The sequence below is a fragment of the Sorex araneus genome, chromosome 6 (genome assembly GCF_027595985.1).
Source record: "Sorex araneus isolate mSorAra2 chromosome 6, mSorAra2.pri, whole genome shotgun sequence".
Taxonomy (NCBI): Eukaryota; Metazoa; Chordata; class Mammalia; order Eulipotyphla; family Soricidae; genus Sorex; species Sorex araneus.
Genome location: NC_073307.1, coordinates 8,371,436 through 8,389,865, shown reverse-complemented (window position 1 = coordinate 8,389,865; position 18,430 = coordinate 8,371,436). Strand labels below are relative to the sequence as shown.

General features: G+C 45.3%; 1 protein-coding gene across 47 annotated transcripts in view; it reads right to left on the bottom strand.

Annotated features, from left to right (window-relative positions):
• Positions 1–18,430, bottom strand: part of ANK2 (ankyrin 2) — a 580,173-nt gene that overhangs the window by 175,868 nt on the left and 385,875 nt on the right. For all 47 annotated transcript variants that reach the window (XM_055143281.1, XM_055143285.1, XM_055143280.1 and 44 more), the window contains 2 exons: positions 6,538–6,636; positions 2,799–2,897 (listed from right to left, as the gene is read on the bottom strand). In XM_055143281.1, coding sequence (XP_054999256.1) covers positions 2,799–2,897; positions 6,538–6,636 — 198 coding nt within the window. The remainder of the gene's footprint in view (positions 1–2,798; positions 2,898–6,537; positions 6,637–18,430) is intronic.

Genomic DNA, 18,430 nt, shown 5'->3' with positions numbered 1-18,430 from the left:
AACTCTTAAAGATAACTTAGATTTTCTTTTAAGATCATTTATAATGCAACATGATTCTAACTATAATTAACAGATGTAGTGACTCTGAAAAGAAATGGTTTTTTGATTAAATGATTAAATGATTTTAGCTTCTCCTTGAAAAGACTCCAAAGCACATCACTTTCCAATAACCATGAACAATGAATGATACAGCTTTAAGCCAGCGTGTGACTTGCAGCATTTGCAACTAGCCACGTTCGTCAAATCTATAGGTTCAAGTAATCATTTTGAGAAAAGTAACCAGGCTCTTTTTGTTGATAATAAGCAGAATCAATGTCCATATGAACTTCCTGTCCAAGGGATGCTCCTTTGGGCAATAGAAACAGACTAAGGGGCCAGAGAGATAGTACAGCAGGTAGGGCGCCTGCCTTGCACACAGCCAACCTGGGTTCTATCCCCAGCACTCCATCTGGTCCCTTGAAGCACCACTGAGAGTGATTTCTTTTTTTTTTTTTTTTTTTTTTGCTTTTTGGATCACACCCAGCGATACTCAGGGGTTACTCCTGGCTCTGCACTCAGGAATTACTCCTGGCAGTGCTTGGGGGACCATATGGGATGCCGGGGATTGAACCCGGGTCGGCCGCGTGCAAGGCAAACGCCCTACCCGCTGTGCTATCGCTCCGGCCCGAGAGTGATTTCTGAGGGCAGAGCCAGGAGTAAGCACTGACCACTGCCAGATGTGGCCCCAAAACAATAATGAAACAAATAGAAATGGTCGAGGCACTCATTTCAGGGATTCTTTTACAAGTCCACCAGCTATTGGTACATGCACTGGGTTGAATCAATGGCGTGTAAGCCCGACAGCCTCCCGGGACAGCTTAATGCTTGAGCCCAGCGTTCTCTAGAGACTCAGCAGCAGTGACTCTCAGAACGTCAGTGTGATCTGAGAATGGAGGGGATGAAAATTCTCTGGTCCTCTGGAAGAATAAACTCAGAAACTCAGGGGAGGGACCTAGACAGGTGTCAAGCCCCAGAGCACTATGACACAAGCAGAAGTCTGAGGACTTCCACTCTGAAGCAAAACTGGATTCTTGGCTATAAAGGAAAGCTTGACTCTTTACTTTGGAACAGGAGATTTTACCTAGTCCTTTGTTTTCACGCCTGAGATGCAACTATGCTTTGTAGAATACAAAGACATTCGAAACAGATTGCACCAATTTAGAAATATTTTTTTCATTAAGTAAAGATTTTAGAATAAGGCATATTCTTGATAAATGTCAAAATATTGGGGTCAGAGAAATAGTGCATGGTTAAGGCGTTCGCCTTGCATGAAGCTAACCCAAGTTCCATCCCTAACTGTCACTTAGTACCCTGAGTGCCCACCAGGAGTAACCCCAGGGCATAGAACTGGGACTAGTTCACTGTTAGTGTGGCCCCAAGCCCTTCTCACCATTGGTGTGTATGTAATGCAAATGTGGGGTGGTAAGAGAAGTGTGATTAGTTAGAGCAATAAGATTAGATTGTTAGCTATAGATAACAATCACATCTCTATAGGATAAAAATGGAGAAAATCTCATCCTCCAAAATTTTAGTAGAATGTTCCCTACAACAAAACTAAAAGAATGGGGCTGGAACGACAGTACAACGGGAAGGGCGTTTGCCTTGCACGCAGCTGACCCAGGTTCAATTCCCAGCATCCCATATGGCCCCCTGAGCACCACCAGGAGTAATTCCTGAGTGCATGAGCCAGGAGTAACCCCTGTGCATTGCCGGGTGTGACCCAAAAGGAAAAAGAAAAAAAGGGGAAAAAAAGGAAAAGAAAACAGGGTTGATCCTAAGCTTTTCCACTAGTATTTTATGGGTCATAATTTATGCCATTTCTAGACTAAAGTTCTGTCTGCATAACAAATAAATGAGCAGTACAGGAAGCATTCCTAATCAAGGGCAGTCAAAGCTAATGTGGTTTTTTCCAAAGAATGGATAGAGAGAAAATGATTTATTTTACCAATAGCTTGCATGATTTGGTCTGTGTTTAAAAAAAAACTCTAAAAAATTCAGAGCATAAATGGATTTGGATATAATTAATTACATCTTAATTTCCTCCTAAATACACAGAAGATATCAAAAGCAAAGAGTTGGGCAAAACAAAATTACTCCTCCTTTCTCTAAAAAAAAAAAAGGATGAAGCTTACAGAATAAGGCATTCTGAGGGCCATTTAAAATTCTATCTTGGTTTCATTGCATCTTAAGAAGACATATTTCCTATCTCGTAATTTTAGACTACTTCCATATTCCATGCATCATAAGACCGTGTAAAGACTGAATTTTCCTCCTTCCTTCACTGATTCTGTAAAACCCCACAATTGGGGTGTCAAATAACCAAAGTAGTGTGATTCCCACTTTTAGCACACTTTTCCACTGAAATGCTAATCTCCTGAAAATTTTTAAATTTTAAGGAGTGAAAATGCTTTTATAGAGCAACACAGAACTAGCATGAATAATTTATATTTCACAGATGCCGCTGTCATCTTGGAGAAAACACTTCATATTCTTTTCAATGCACTTAGAGACAATGATAGATTGTGCACGTGTCAAATTTTCAGTTATATGAAGAGATCATTATACATCAAAAAAAAATAAAAGAGAGAGAGAAAGATATGTCACAGCATAAGTTAAGAAAATAACTTGGCTAATATAAATAACAGAAGTATTTATAGTAAATGTTTCTGCTTAACATCTGGGCAAACCTATTAAATCAATTTCACCAAGCTGTTCAGACTTCAATTCATTCACGTTAGAGGAACATCTGAATGGAATACCTGAGACTGTGCGTTAATGTTGGCGCCTTCCTTAACGAGAACTTTGACAACCTCAGCTTGTCCGGCCAAAGACGCGATATGAAGAGCGGTATTTCCTTTCTGTTTTGAGAAATAAACATAAAATGTTAGTGCTTTCCATACTTGGAAGAAATCAAATGGTACAAGCATTTTCAGCTTGGTAGATGATTTCAACTGGCTATAACTTGTCATCCTATCAATGATAAACATATATATATGGATATATACATGGGCCAGCGCAGTAGTACATTACTTGCATGTGACCAACCAGGGTTTGATCCCTGGCATGCCATATGGTCCCCTGAGAATCACCAGGAGTGATTCCTGACTGCAGAGACATGAGTAAACTCTGAGCATCGCCAGATATGCACCCTCCCCCCAAAAAAACCCTTATAATTTTTTAGATGATCATATTTTAAGTGTTTGTGTTTTGTCATATATACTTAAACTACACGGCAGAGCCTGGCAAACTACCCGTGGCATACTCGATATGCCAAAAGCAGTAACAGTAACAACGGCGGTCCTCATTCTCCTGATCCTAAAAGAGCCCCCAGTACGCCATCAGGCTACACTAGCACGTGACAAGGATGAATGGAGATGTTACTGGTGCCCACTTGAGCAAATCAGTGAACAACGGGATGACAGTGATACAGTGATATATATTTATCATCAAAATGACTTTCTCATTGTGGACTTCTATTCGAACCTTCACAATCCTCGTGTATGTTAAAACACAGGAAGATCAGGGGCTGGAGAGACTGAACCAGGTTTAAGGTTCTTACCTGGCATGCGGTCAACCCCAATACATTCCCTGACACTGCATCTGGTCCCCTGGACACCACCTGTAGTGATCCCGGGACACAGAGCCAGGAGGAGCCTCCAAGCACTCATGGGGTAGCCAAAACGTACCTCCACTTCCCATTTGAAACAAAAGAGACAGAGGAATTAAGTAATTTTGTGTGTTTGTTCCTGTGCTTCTGTGTAAGACAATATTACCACACACGGGATTTATTAAACACCTAAAGAGTTTAATAAATAAACCCACCTCTAGGAAATATTAGCCAAAATCAAGCAAAATGTTGCCGATTCATTGAGCTTACTTCATTTTGTACAGAAACCTAGAAATTTTTAAGAGGTACAAACTGGCTTTACTTACAGCTAATTTTCTAGTCACTAGAGCACACAATTGGTGTTCAAGAACTTTGGGGTGGGGGTGAATGTTTTACATGAACTCCTGAGTTCTACCATTGGCTTCACTGACACCAAAATTGTATGTACTGTATCAAACACAAAGGAAAAATAACACAAACCTTTCATTAAGAAGATGAACAGACTCGTATAATGTAATGAAAATCACACACGCACACACACACACACAACACACACACACAGATTGAGCAGAGCTGCCACATCGCAGGTATATGCTGGGGACAGTCCCACTGTTGATGTCGTGAACTCAATGACAGGCCTTGAGCAGCTCCCAGGGCCTTTATTGAGGGTTGGTAACCTCCCCTCTTGTTTTACTTTTTACATAAAAAAATGTAAAGATTTTTTATTTACATAAAAAAATGTTTGAGCTTCCCAAGAAGGCCCAGGGGCCCCTTTCTGACTTGCCAAGCAGGCCTTACAGTTCAAGGCAAGGACTAAGGCATGCTTCAGCTTGGGCCCCGCAATGCTGCGTCACCCATCAGTGCTCATGCGTTTCCAGGGCTGCACGTGGCAATGTTCTGGGGGACCATGAGGGGCCAGGGGTGTAACAGGGGTCGGCCTCGTGCCAGGCAGGTGCCTCAACTCCTGCACTATCTCTCCAGAACCACCTCATGTCATGAAGCAGTTCCAATGACATTTATTTCAAGATGTAAAACTGGATAACTGAATCCAGGATGCAAAGTGGAACTGTATCTTAAAGGTCAGAAAATGAGAATGTAATAATGTATTCAACCCAAACGGGGTAGGTTTGATGGCTCTAATGTATGTGCATGAATGACTCAGGAGACAGGGATGCAGTTCGGCGTAAAGCACTTGCCATGCACGTATGTGACCGGGGTTCTATACCTGAAACTCACAGGGAGAAAGTCATTCACTATACTGCCAAACCAATCATCCTTTTTTAAATAATGAAAAGCTTAATTTTTTTTTCTTTTGGCTTTTGGGCCATACCCAGTGATGCTCAGGAGTTACTCCTGGCACTGCACTCAGGAATTACTCCTGGTGGTGCTCAGGAGAGTATATGGGGTGCTGAGGATCAAACCTGGGTCAGCCACGTGCAAGGCAAACACCCTCCCCAATGTACTAATGCTCTAGCTCCCAAAGCATCATCTTTTAAAACTAGTGCAACATTTACTCGTGTTCATGGATTAATTAGTGCAAATGTGTATTCTCTATTTCAAAGTCAGGAGTGCAGTGAACTTCTATTTTATCTTCTTTGGAATTACCCGGAGATTTCTGTTGCTGCTTTTGTTTCTTTCTTAGATTTACCCGACTTGCTGCATCCTTGTAACTGTAAGACGAATGCGTATTTGGACAGTTGCGAGGGAGGTATGGGCGGCAGGTGAGTGATCATAGTTCTCACCAATTCTGGAATTCACTGGGGGTGTCCCCGAAGCCCCGGCTGGAGGCTGCAGTGACCGCTGTTTCCCTCTCTCCCTTATAGCCAGAGACCCCACAGCCTTCCTCCCAACTTCCTCCCAAGCTGACTGGATTACAATTTTCTTTTTCCAAATTAAACTTCACCTTGTAAAGACAGAGATCTGTCAACACAGATAATATATACTTTAATATTTGTTATTTATGAAAGGCTCAGAAATATTTAGCAGGGCTGGAGAGATAGTACAGGGGTGAAGGCTCTTGCCCTGCACACAGCTGACCCCGGTTCAGTCCCCATGAGGGAGCTTTGATCCCAGAACCAGGAATAAATCCTGGACACGGTCCCTCCAAAAAACAAAACAACAGGGCTGCAGTGATAGCACAACGGGTAGGGCGTTTGCCTTGCACGCGGCCGACCCGGGTTTGATTCCCAGCATCCCATATGGTCCCCTGAGCACCGCCAGGGGTAATTCCTGAGTGCAGAGCCAGGAGTAACCCCTGTGCATTGCCAGGTGTGACCCAAAAAGCAATAAATAAATAAATAAATAAATAAACAAGAAAACTATCTTTTTAAAAAAGAAAAAGCGGTATAGATTTTATTAAAAATCCTTAATATATCATAAAATCTTTAAGAAAAAGAGTTTGATTTCCTTACAAACAGTTTTCTAGTAACAAAGTCTAATTTTAGTCTCATAACTCAATTCATAACTCAAAATTTCTTCTCTGTTAGCACAGAAAAGATTCTGTATATTCTCAAACCACGTTAAATATATACCTGGGAAGACAGAATTATTTAAGAAAAGCAAGCACATTGCTTCATTGTCATTGAGAAGTTCCACATTAGTTTCCAACTCAATTAAAGAAATGAATTAACGGTGCTACGGTTATGGAGAGGATCACATTAGTCTACTTTGCGTGACTCAAAGGGGGGAAAAGACAAACTTTAGAAACAAGTTTTCCTACATTTCTCTGTCACCTGTCAAGCCAAACCCTAATTAGTGTAGTGGGAACGGTTTCCCTTTAGCTCTGCGTAAAGAACGTTGGTTTTCTAGCAAGAGTAAAGTGCACTGGCAAGGAAAAGAAGCTCTGAGTCATCTTTCCCAAGGAGAACAGGTAGGAGCAGCTCGGACATTACCTTGGTGGCAGAATCCACTGCGGAGCCTCGTCCCAGGAGCTCCTGCACCAGCCCCACGTGGCCCTCCTTGGCCGCCAGGTGGAGAGCGTTGAGGCCATTCTGAGGGGGAAAGCAAAGAGGGCATCAGAAGGGGGCTGGGCACAGTTGGGGACATAGTTCCTGACCACAGCAACTGATCAGCAAGTCTTGGATTTACAGCTCTCTCTCTCTCTCTCTCTCTCTCTCTCTCTCTCTCTCTCTCTCTCTCTCTCTCCCCCCCCCCACCTCTCTCTCCCCCCTCCCTCCCTCTCTGTCTCTCTCTGTCTGTCTCTCTCTCTGCCTCTCTGTCTCTGTCTCTGTCTCTGTCTCTCTGTCTCTGTCTCTCTCTGTCTCTCTCTGTCTCTCTCTCTCTCTCTGTCTCTCTCTCTCTCTCTCTTTCTCTCTCACACACACACACATACTTATAAAGATTTCCAGTGAGTTAAATGTAGAAAAGCAGAAACATAAACACTCGGGGGGTGCCGGAGCAATAGTCCAGAGGGCGGGGTGTTTGCCTGGCAAGTGGCCCATCCCCAAGCACCGCCAGGAGTCAGTCCTGAGGGCACAACCAGGAGTAGCCCCCAAGCTGGGTGTGGCCCAAATCACAAAGAAAAAAAATGCAAATGTTCACTAGAAAGGTGAATTGCTGACTTGGAACGATTCTCCAACACTAACAAATATCTAAATTGTTTTCTAACCAGAAAAAAAAATAAGTGGGTTCTTCAGTGTCTTGCCTGCTAGAAATAAAATAACGTTCAGGTGGACAGGAAATAGCATGTTGGTGTCGCTTGGGTCTGGGAACGGAAGCAGAGCAGAATGCCGTCAGGACAGACAAGCCAGTGGGGGGAGCAGCGGGCACCTCCAGGCCCCTGAAGAAATCTCCAGAGAAACAAAGCCACAGGCCACAGAGCACCCAGCAGAGAAATGGGCCAATCACTGTATGCAACTTTCCACCAATCAGAACTGCCCATTGATGCTTCTATGCATAAAGTGGGCCTGAGTCAGAGTAAGCACACCCAGAAAACAAGCCCAAGTTCAAGTGCTTCTTAGGTCAATGTTCTTGGTTATATACTAATTCCCCCCACCCCCACACTAAACAATGACATTCTGCTTTGACCGGATCTCATTGGCTGTGGGACAAGAAGGCTATGGAACAGAGAGTAAATAAATCACTACTCTTTAACAAACAGAGTAGAAATGCCCTTTCCATACAAAGGCTTTCAAAAGCCACAGGACCATTGCTAGGGTGACAAAACTCCGCAATTATCACACCGAACTATCACACACAGACGAAACTCTGCAATATTTCACACCATACCACTATTTTGTCACAAAGATGTCTTTAAAAGTGAAAATGAATGTTATGATTTGTTACAGTGCTAATTATCTGGTTCTCATCACTAACACTGAGCTGGAGTGAGAGCACAGCAGGTAGGGCATTTGCCTTGCACACAGCCGGCCCAGGTTTCATTCTTCCACCCCTCTCAGAGAGCCCGGCAAGCTACGGAGAGTATCTCGCCTGCATAGGCAGAACCTGGCAAGCTCCCCGTGGCATATTCGATATGCCAAAAACAGAAACAACAAGTGTCACAATGGAGATGTTAATGGTGCCCACTCGAGCAAATCGATGAACAATGGGATGATAGTGACAGTGACAGTGATCACTAACATTTGCCATCCTAAAAGATCACTTACCCTAGCATTGAAGAATTATCATTAAAATTTCACAAAATATGTTATCTGTTAATATCATACTACTATAAGGTTGAAAGATCTTATAAATATAAGGAGAATTGCCATACGGTCAACTTTCTGCCAGGGGTCACTGCACAGCCCATATTTAATGATTTGGTAGTGGGAAGTAATTAAGCTCTTATATTTGGCTCAAAATTATGTATCTGGGAGTTTTATGCTTTGCAAAACAATATTTAGTTTCCCGTGAACACCTAAGAAGGAGTAGCCAGTATAGCCTTGCTTGCAATCAGGTAAGCCTGACACGGTTTCTTTACTTTCCTGGCACAAAATAGTAAGAGCTAAAGCACTTTTAAAATGGATTACTATATTGAAAAACAAAAAAGAGGGGCCGGAGAAATAGTACAGTGGGTAGAGAGTTTACCTTGCACATGGCTGACCCAGGTTCGATCCCTGGCATCCCATATGGTTCCCCAAGCACCGCCAGGAGTAATTCCTGAGTGCAGAGCCAGGAGTAACCCCTGAGCATTGCTGGGTGTGACCCAAAAAGCAAAAAAAAAAAAAGAGCGAGATAGCAAGGGGCCTAGGAGATGATGCCAGTGAAGCAAGAGTTTGTCCTACACAGCTACATGCAAAAAAATGGGCTTAGACCTCCACCTATCACTATTTACAAAAGTCAGATCAAAATGGATTAAAGACCTCAACATCAGACCAGAATCCCTAAGGTACATTGAAGACAAGGTCGGCAAAACACTCCATGACATTGAGGGTATCTTCAACGGTATCTTCGAAGCCAACAGGCCACTGGCCAAGCAAGTGAAAACAGATAGATAAATGGGACTACCTCAAACTAAGAAGCATCTGCACCTCAAAAAAAAAAAAAAACAGTGACCAAAATACAAAGACAATCTACAGAATGGGAAAGGATATTTACGCAGTACCCATCCAATAAAGGGTTGATATCAAGGATATACAATGCACTGGTTGAATTCCACAAGAAGAAAATTGCCAACCTGATCAAAAAATGGGGTGATGAAATGAACAGAAACTTTCCCAAAGAAAAAATCTGAATGGCTGAGAGGCACATGAAAAAATGTTCAACATCACTAATCATCAGGGAGATGCAGATCAAAACAACAATGAGATATCATCTCACACCACAGAGACTGGCCCACATCCCAAAAAACAAAAGCGACCAGTGTTGGCGTGGATGTGGGGAGAAAGGGACTCTCCTTCACTGCTGGTGAGAATGCTGACTGGTCCAGCCCTTTTGGAAAACAATATGGACGATTCTTAAAAAATTAGAAATTGAGCTTCCATTTGACCCAGCAATACCACTCCTGGGAATATATCCCGGAGAGGCAAAAAGGTATAGTAGAAATGACATCTGCATTTCTATGTTCATTGCAGCACTGTTTGCAATAGCCACAATCTGGAAAAAACCACAGTGTCCAAAAACAGATGACCGGTTAAAGAAACTCTGGTACATCTACACAATGGAATACTATGTAGCTGTCAGAAAACACGAAGTCATAAAATTTGCATATAAGTGGATCAAGATGGAGAGTGTCATGTTGAGTGAAATGAGTCAGAAAGAAAGAGACAGACATAGAAAGGTTGCACTCATATGTGGAATATAAAATAGCTGAGAGGTACAAGCTTGCAATGATGCAATTTCTGGCAGGTATTTCTCTGGACTTAGTTACAAAAATACTAAAATACAGAAATCCAAAACCTTGTGGCTGCTAGTGTGGCCGCTTGACCTCATATCTCTTCATTCTCAGCAATGGAAAACAAATTATCAAATGCTTCCTTTTCAGCAGGTCCGACTTTAGGGGGAGAAACTCCAAATAATAATAGTGAGTTTTTTTGTTGAAATACTGAATGTAATCAAAGTAAAGTGAAATTTACCAGTTACACAGGCGGGGTGGGGGGCTGGGGAGGTGGGGGTGGAGGGGAGGTATACTGTGATTCTTGGTGGTGGAATATGTGCACTGGTGAAGGGATGGGTGTTCGAGCATTGTATAACTGGGACTTAGACCTGAAAGCTTTGTAACTTTCCACATGGTGTTTCAATAAAAGAATAAATTTTAAAAAATTAAAATTAAAATATTTAAAAAATAAAGAAAAAAAAAAGAGTTTGTCCTACACCAGGGGACAGTGAGCTCAACCCACACGATCCTGGCCTCTGTACCCAGAGCCTCTGCTGTCTCTGGTCCCCACCACGGCAAGCAATTTCCGGCCACACGGCAGCAAGGTATGTCTGAAGACAGACACCAAGGGGACCCGTGGCAAACACCATGACTACAAAACTGGGGGCGCACCATGGTCATGTGAGCAGCCCAGCGCCTGCTAAGGCAGGGACCCTGGCGTGACCGACAGGCCGGACGTGTTACAAGTGAGACACCAAACATACAAGCATCATCAGTGTGCATGTGACTGATTGTGACATGGGCAGAGGGGAGGGGGGAGGGCATTAGGCTGCACCTACATTTTTTTTAATTATATTTTTATTGGATCACTGTAAGACACAGTTACAAAACTTTCATGTTTGAATTTCAGTCATACAATGATCAAACACCCATCCCCCCACCAGTGCACATTCCCCACCACCAATGTCCCCAGTATTACCCCCCACGCTTTGTAACCCTCCCCCTGCCTCTAAGACAGACAGTTTCCCCCATACTCTCTCTCTCTCTACTTTTGGGCATTATGGTTTGCAATATAGATATTAGGAGGCTATCACGTTTGGTCCTTTATCTACTTTCAGCACACCTCTCCCATCCTGAACGATCCCTCCAACCACCACTGACTTAGTGACCCCTTCTCTATTCCAGCTGCCTTCTGTCAGACAGCTTCCAACTGTCACAATGTCACACTGTCATCCCATTGTTCATCGATTTGCTCAAGCAGACACCAGTAACATCTCCATTGTGAGACTTGTTGTTTGGGCATATCAAATATGCATGGGTAGCTTGCCAGGCTCTGCCGTGCAGGCGGGATACTCTTGGTAGCTTGCTGGGCTCTCTGAGAAGAATGGAGGAATTGAACCCAGGTCGACCGTGTGCAAGGCAAACGCCCTGCCCACTGTGCTATTGCTCCAGTCCAGGCTTCCAACTATGGAGCAGCATTCCTGGCCCTGTGTCTACTGTCCTTGGGTGTCAGTCTCCTATTATGTTACTTTATATTCCACAAATGAAGCAGCCACATTCTTATAAGGCAATAACAAAGCACAGTATTTAGCGAATTGGACAATACCCTCTTGCTGATTTTCTGAGCCATTTTCCCTTGTAGATGTTCTCTAAGATGAGCAGTGAAACCCCAGGCAGGAAAGAGAACCAACTGACATGTTTCACGGTGCTTTGACCCTGAGTTACATTTCTGGCACCCAGAGGAGACACACAGCATGGCGGGTCTGGAGGGGTTGAGGGATGGACTGAAGGGACAGTGAACCCAGGAAGGGCGATCACAGGGAGCGAGAGAGGAAATGTGGGTCCCCTCTGTGGGGGGCTCCTCAGTGAAACCCTCTAAAGCCGGGGCTCTTCCCAGAGAGAACACAGCTCCTACTGAAAGCTACAAAATCTTACTGGCAGTTTCCCTCTGCCGCTGGCCTAAGTGACACTGGCCGGAGGAACCACCTAGACCAGACCCTCCTGCACTTTTCCCTCTTGACATCGATTTTCACCCCAAAAAATGCATCACAGGTGAGCAAGGCCAGAAGCACCTCAGAGTCACCAGGTGGAGTGGGTGTGGGACTAATTTCTGGTCAGTGCCAGCCAGGCTCCTTCCCCGGAGGCCAGAGGTTCCGGCCTCCCCCCTCCCTCGGGCAGCGATGGTCAGCCACTGAGCTCCATGCTGGCATCCAATTCAAAATGAGAAAGATGCCACTTGCGCTCCAGATTGGGACAAAAGAAAAAGCGAAAACCCTAAGTTGAGTGGCCAGAGAGATAGTTCACTGGGTAGGGCTCTTGCCTTGTGCACACATGACCCCAGTTCAATCCCCGGCACCTCATATGGTCAACCAAGTCCCATCAGGAGAGATTCCCTGAGCGCAGAGCCAGGCGTAAGCCCTGAGCATCACTGGGTGTGGCCCAAATATCCAAACGAAAAGCAATAGGGAGGGAAAACACTCGGGTTAGGTCAGGCGAGTCGTGAGGATCTCAGGGCAAAGACCTTTTCCCATCAAATCACTAGAACTAGCTACCCCCACCTCACCTCCGGAAGAAACAAGTCAGACAGAGGAGGCTCGGGCTGGCTTTCACTGCAGGCCTCTGAGCCTGAGCTGCAGGTGGTCAAGAGTTGTGCTGCCTCCTGGAAGGAGCACGGGGTGAAGGAGAAGCTTCGTTCTGAGAACACGGGCAGGGCACCGTGGCCCTGGGAGCATACTGGGAACGGTCAGATGGCCCCAGGAAACACACGCATCGAGCAAACCACCGGCCAGCCTGTCCACCCCCAAGGGTGAGGACGGAAGTTTCTCCATGAGTGAGAGCGGGTGTCCCATTACGCACCAGCTGTCATACTGTCATAGTGACTTAGGGACCATAAGGTGCCACTAAGTGGCTTTCTAGACCCCCACAATCGAATGCAGATGCAGAAGCATCATTTCCTGCGTGGAGGCCCAGGCGGAGCAGGGGACCAGGCGGCCCTGGGGACCAGCGGTGCTGCCCCTGGTGAGAAACACGCCCCTGCACAGGGGCTGAGGTCGGCAATTTCTATTTTCTCCTGCCTCAAACCAGCCCCTCCCTGTCCCAGGAATCTCCAAAGCCCTGGGCCGCAAGCCTGAAAGAAGGGGGTAAGACCGCACACCCCCCCTACTTCCCATTTCTGGAATCCATGTTCACCGGGGGGCCACAGGCAGCTGGGGGCATCCATGCAGGGGGCGTTGCTTGTGCCCTCCATGACCCCTAGACCAGGGGTGGGGGCTGCACCTGGGGGACAGCACGGGTAAGCAGGAGCCCCTTTGACTGGACGGCGGGCTCTGTCGGCGCACCCCTCCCCACCACCCTCGGAAAACCTTGGGACAAAGAGTTCCCATCTCTGTAGGATAACACTGGTTTGTCCTTTCCACCTTGCCACAGGGAGCTTAGGTTTACTGGGTTGCTCCCATCACAGTGCTCCCGTTCCTGTGTTTATTTGTAACCTCTTTCTTTGTGCTGTTAACTTGGAAATATTGCTTTTCTCTTCTCCTTAAGTCCTTTGTATAGTTAATTCAGAGCCATGTCCTTTTTGTACGGACACAGGAAGACAGTTAATGCTATGCTTGTGTAACTTGGGAGTTAATTGACTCCAAATGACATTCACTCCTGGGCATCTGTTCTCTCGACTTAAGCCTCAATTGCCCTTACTTCCTAGCACCCCAAAAGCGGGGTCCCGACGAGGGACTGGATCAGTCCAGGGCAGGCAGTGAGCTACCCTGGCATCAAAATGGGCCAGGCCAAAGAGCCATAATACTTAACTATAAGTTAAGAGCATGGTCATGAACATCTGTCATGATCCAAAAAGTAGTAACTGAAATAGGACCCTGCTAGGGTTAAGAATGATTAACCTGGCCTGAGCACTGTAGTCTGTGGCGAGGTGTTCCCAGGAGAGTCACCCTAGAAGCTTAAGGTATCTCCTACTGTGTCCGTACAAAATAACAAAACTTAAGAAATCACTGTATCACTGTCATCCCATTGCTCATCGATTTGCTTGAGTGGGCACCATTGTGAGACTTGTTACTGTTTTTGGCAAATCAAATATGCCACGGGTAGCTTGCCAGGCTTTTGCATGCGGACGAGATACTCTTGGTAGCTTGTCAGCCTCTCTGAGAGGGCCGGAGGAATCGAACCATGGTTAGCCAAAAGCAAGGCAAATTCCCTACCCTAAGATGTTAATTAAGATGTTAATTAAGTTATTGGACTAGGGAGAGCAGAAACACCCCTAGGGGGTATTTCCCTCCCTTGAGTCTGATTTGGGGAGGGGGGGAACCAGGAAGGGCTTTTGATCTGCTACCTGAACTGGCTGTGGGGTGGCTCCCCCTAATGGGGGGAGATGGTGAGAGACTGGAGAGACCAGGGCAGCAAGATGGGGCACGGAGAGACTAGCAAGGGGGTCAGAGGGAGAAGAATGTCGGGGAAGAATGCAGGTGTGGGGAGAGACGAGAGGAGACTGCAAGAAGGAGCGCGGAGAGAAGAGCGGGAGAGACAGGAGGTGATGGGAACGAGGGGCAGGGTGAGGCTAGAGTGGGGGGCTCAGAGAGACTGGAACAGGTGCGTGGGGAGAATGGAATAAACGGCAACTGATCACCACCCAGCCTGGCCCTCATCTCCTCCTTTGTCCATCCATGGCATTGGCCGTCCTGGGTGGGGCAGCGGCCCAAATCCATTGAAAGAACGCAGGCGGCGAGAGAGAGCTGCAGGGTGCCCCTAGCACCCCGTGATTACACACATCTCCGTAGATTTTGTTTTTCCCAGAGCCAAAGCACCTGGGTCTGTGTATTAGATTCAAAACTGATGCAGATTGCTATCAATGGAAGCACAGTTAACTGCAATGAGTTACACGGAGTAGTTCCTTTTAGCACAGCGGGTAGGGCCTTGCACGCAGCCGACCCAGGTTCAATTCCTCTGTCTGTCTCAGAGAGCCTGGCAAGCTAATTAGAGTATCTCACCTGCACGGCAGAGCCTGGCAAGCTCCCCATGGCATATTCGAAATGCCAAAAACAGTAACAACGAGTCTCACAAAGGAGATGTGACTGGTGCCCGTTCTAACAAACCAATGAACAACAGGACGACAGTGCTACAGTGCAGTTCCTTTCACTTATTTATTTTATTTTGGATTTTTGGGACACACCCGGCAATGCTCAGGTCTTACTTTTGGTTCTGCATTCAGGGGTCACTCCTGGAGGGGCTTATGAGACCACATGGAGTACTGGGGATCAAACCCTGGTCAGCCCCATGTAAGCACCTTCCTTACCGGCCCCAGGGATCGAGGGGTTTTGTTTGTTTATTTGTTTAAACTGAGGGTCTTGGTGCTGGAGCGGTAGAACAGTGGGTAGGGCGTATGCCTTGCATGCGGCCGACCCAGATTCGATCCCCAGCATCCCATATGGTCCCGTGAGCACTGCCAGGAGTAATTCCTGAGTGCAGAGCCAGGAGTAACCTCTGTGCATCGCCAGGTGTGACCAAAAAATAAATAAATAAATAAATAAAAATTTAAAAAATAAACTGAGGGTCTTGGGGCCCAACACATAAAGTTTACCTGAGCTGGGAAGTTTATTAATTTATTTTAATTTAAGGAGGCATTTATTTTTCGAAAGTACTTGGAATTCTAACAAAACCTGGCTAATAGATGGGAACCTGACACATCAGTACTGGTCTTTGTCAATAATTCCAAGAATTGCTGTTTTACCAGTGGAAATTTTAAATCTCCTCATTAAAATGTCATTTTCATGTGGTCTCATTTTTAGATTAATTTTTTTTTTCTATTTGGGTCACACCCGGTGATGCTCAGGGATTACTCCTGGCTCTGCACTCAGGAATTACTCCTGGCGGTGCTCAGGGAACCCAATATATGGGATGCTGAGAATTGAACCCAGGTCAGCTGCGTGCAAGGCAAACGCCTTACCCGCTGTACTGTTGCTCTAGCCCTCTAGGTTAATTTTTTGAGAAATTAATGCTACACTATTTCTATGGTATTTGATTGCTAACCCCAAACCTCCAAGAACACGAGCTAATTATGATGAGTGACAGTTTAAAGAGATTTTAAGCATTAAAAATCAGCAGCAATGTATGTTAAATGGTTAAAACTTATTTGACTTTATCCTTAATGTGTCATGCCTCCTTCTATGCTATTAACTGAACTCATTTAACCCTAAATTGAATAACATAAGTTACAAATTATCTAGTATTTTCAGAACCACACTCTTAACTCCCATGGTTATGAAACAAAAACAAACTGAATTCTGCATAATAATTTGTTTTTACATTCTTTGCACTTCAACTTCTCATGAGCTTTATGTCATATTCTGTGGGGTAAGAAAATGTCTCTCACATCTAATAATAATTTAGTATTTTAGGAGAAATGTTATTTTTCATTTAGGTCACTGGATATATATTTTCATAAAGCATCAAAGTTAGGAATTCAAGAACGAATTCTAGAATGTATGCTATTACATCCAGGCCAAGCTCAGCAAATCCAAGTAAAAATATTAAATTCAAGTAAAAAAATTAAATTCAAGTGGAAAAAGATTGGAGACGAGGGGCAGAGTAGTTGACCCCTGAGGGTCTTACAGGAATAAGATACGGTCTAGGAAGAGATGATATAGCACTGTCTGTAGCACTGTCGTCCTGTTGTTCATCGATTTGCTCAAGCGGGCACCAGTAACGTCTCCATTATGAGACTTGTTACTGTTTTTGGCATATTGAATACGCCACGGGGAACTTGCCAGGCTCTTCCATGCAGACAGAATACTCTTAGTAATTTGCCGGGCTCTCCGAGAGGGACGAAGGAATCAAACCCGGGTCAGCTGTGTGCAAGGCAAACACCCTACCCGCTGTGCTTTCGCTCCATCCTGAAAAGATGATATACAAGGATATAATTTCTAGGGTTTTTTAAATAACAGATCCAAGAGATCAGGACTCGTGGTGCTATATTTAAGCACTGACTTGTTTAACATTTCAAGCACTGCTTCCTAAAAGAGGTTATTTTAAAAAGCTGAATGTTCTCTTTCCACCACAGGATCAACCAACATTGCAAGCAGGTGAAGGAGTACGCCAGAGTCGACAAGGAAACTGCAGACCGTCTGACATCTAGGGGGAAGGAGGCAAGAGGGAATACAGCACCCTACAATGTCTCCAACAAATCCTGGGACCAGAGGAGACACCAACAGGCTAGTGCTCAGGCTATGTATGCTGGAGGCTGGGGTTCGAGCTCCAGCACGGATGGTCCCCCACTTGAGGCCAGGGTCTATTTCCTGTGCAACGCCAGGTGTGTCTCCCAGCATATGTGCCCCCCACCCTATTCCACCCAAAATACAAGGGAAGAAACTGTTTGGGGAGGGGAAAATAGAGTTTGATTGAAAAAAAAAATGGCTGTGAATTGAACCAATTGAATCTAGACCAAGGAAAGCTTACATGTAATGAAGGAAAAGGGAGTATGGGTTATTCACATATGAAAGCAATCTCGTGGAGACTGTGCTAGGGACCACATCTAAACATTCAAAGTAGCACTGTAGTACTGTCGTCCTATTGTTCATCGATTTGCTCAAGCAAGCACCAGTAACATCTCCATTGTGAGACTTGTTGTTACTGTTTTTGGCATATCGAATATGCCAGGGGAGCTTGCCAGGCTCTGCCATGTGGGCGGGATACTCTTGGTAGCTTGCCGGGCTCTCCGAGAGGGATGGAGGAATCGAACCCAGGTCAGCCACATGCAAGGCAAACGCCCTCCCCGCTGTGCTACGGCTCCAGCCCAAACATTCAAAGTAGCCACATAAGAGTGTGGCTGGGTTACCGAAGAGTTTCAGTGACATCTAGTCTCACTTATTTTCAAAGTTACTTAATACTAAGCCAAATTTAGTATGCTACAAGGATGTGGGAATAAGAAAGAGGAAGTCATTGGACAGAAGATAGTGCCTTTAAGGTGTCTTTCCAGTAACAAACACTCCTTTGGAGCAAAACAAAAATGATTCCTACAAATCGCTTTTATCTATTCCAGGCTTACCTGAAACCTACAGGCTGTCTCAGTCACATTATCCTCTGATAACGGTTCCCTCTGGCTTATTCTGTTCCCTGTCTCAGGTCTAACTTTCTAAGGAGAAGGGCAAGAACGAATCCCCTTCACCAAGTCCCTGCACCTAATCTGCTAGCTGAAAGAAGAAAGCAGAAACGGAGGCGGGTGAGTTCATGAGTGAGTCGCATGTGGATGTGCGCAGGAGTTGGCCGCACTCGTGTCCCTTCTTTGCGTTTTGTCCTTACGCGTGGCCACTGCACAGCGCAGTCCTCGTGTGTCCTGAAGTCTTTGGAGACAGTGTACAAGTTCTCCTTCTGCAGTTCAGGCTGCAGTGCCTGGACCAGAGCGCAGAGAGCAGGAAGTCGGACCCGAGAAGCAGCGCGCCAGCTCGAGACGCTTTTCTCAGGCTAGAATTCCCGGCCGTGTTCTGATGAACTGCAGAGTTCTGGACAATTTTTTTTTTTCACTTGACTTT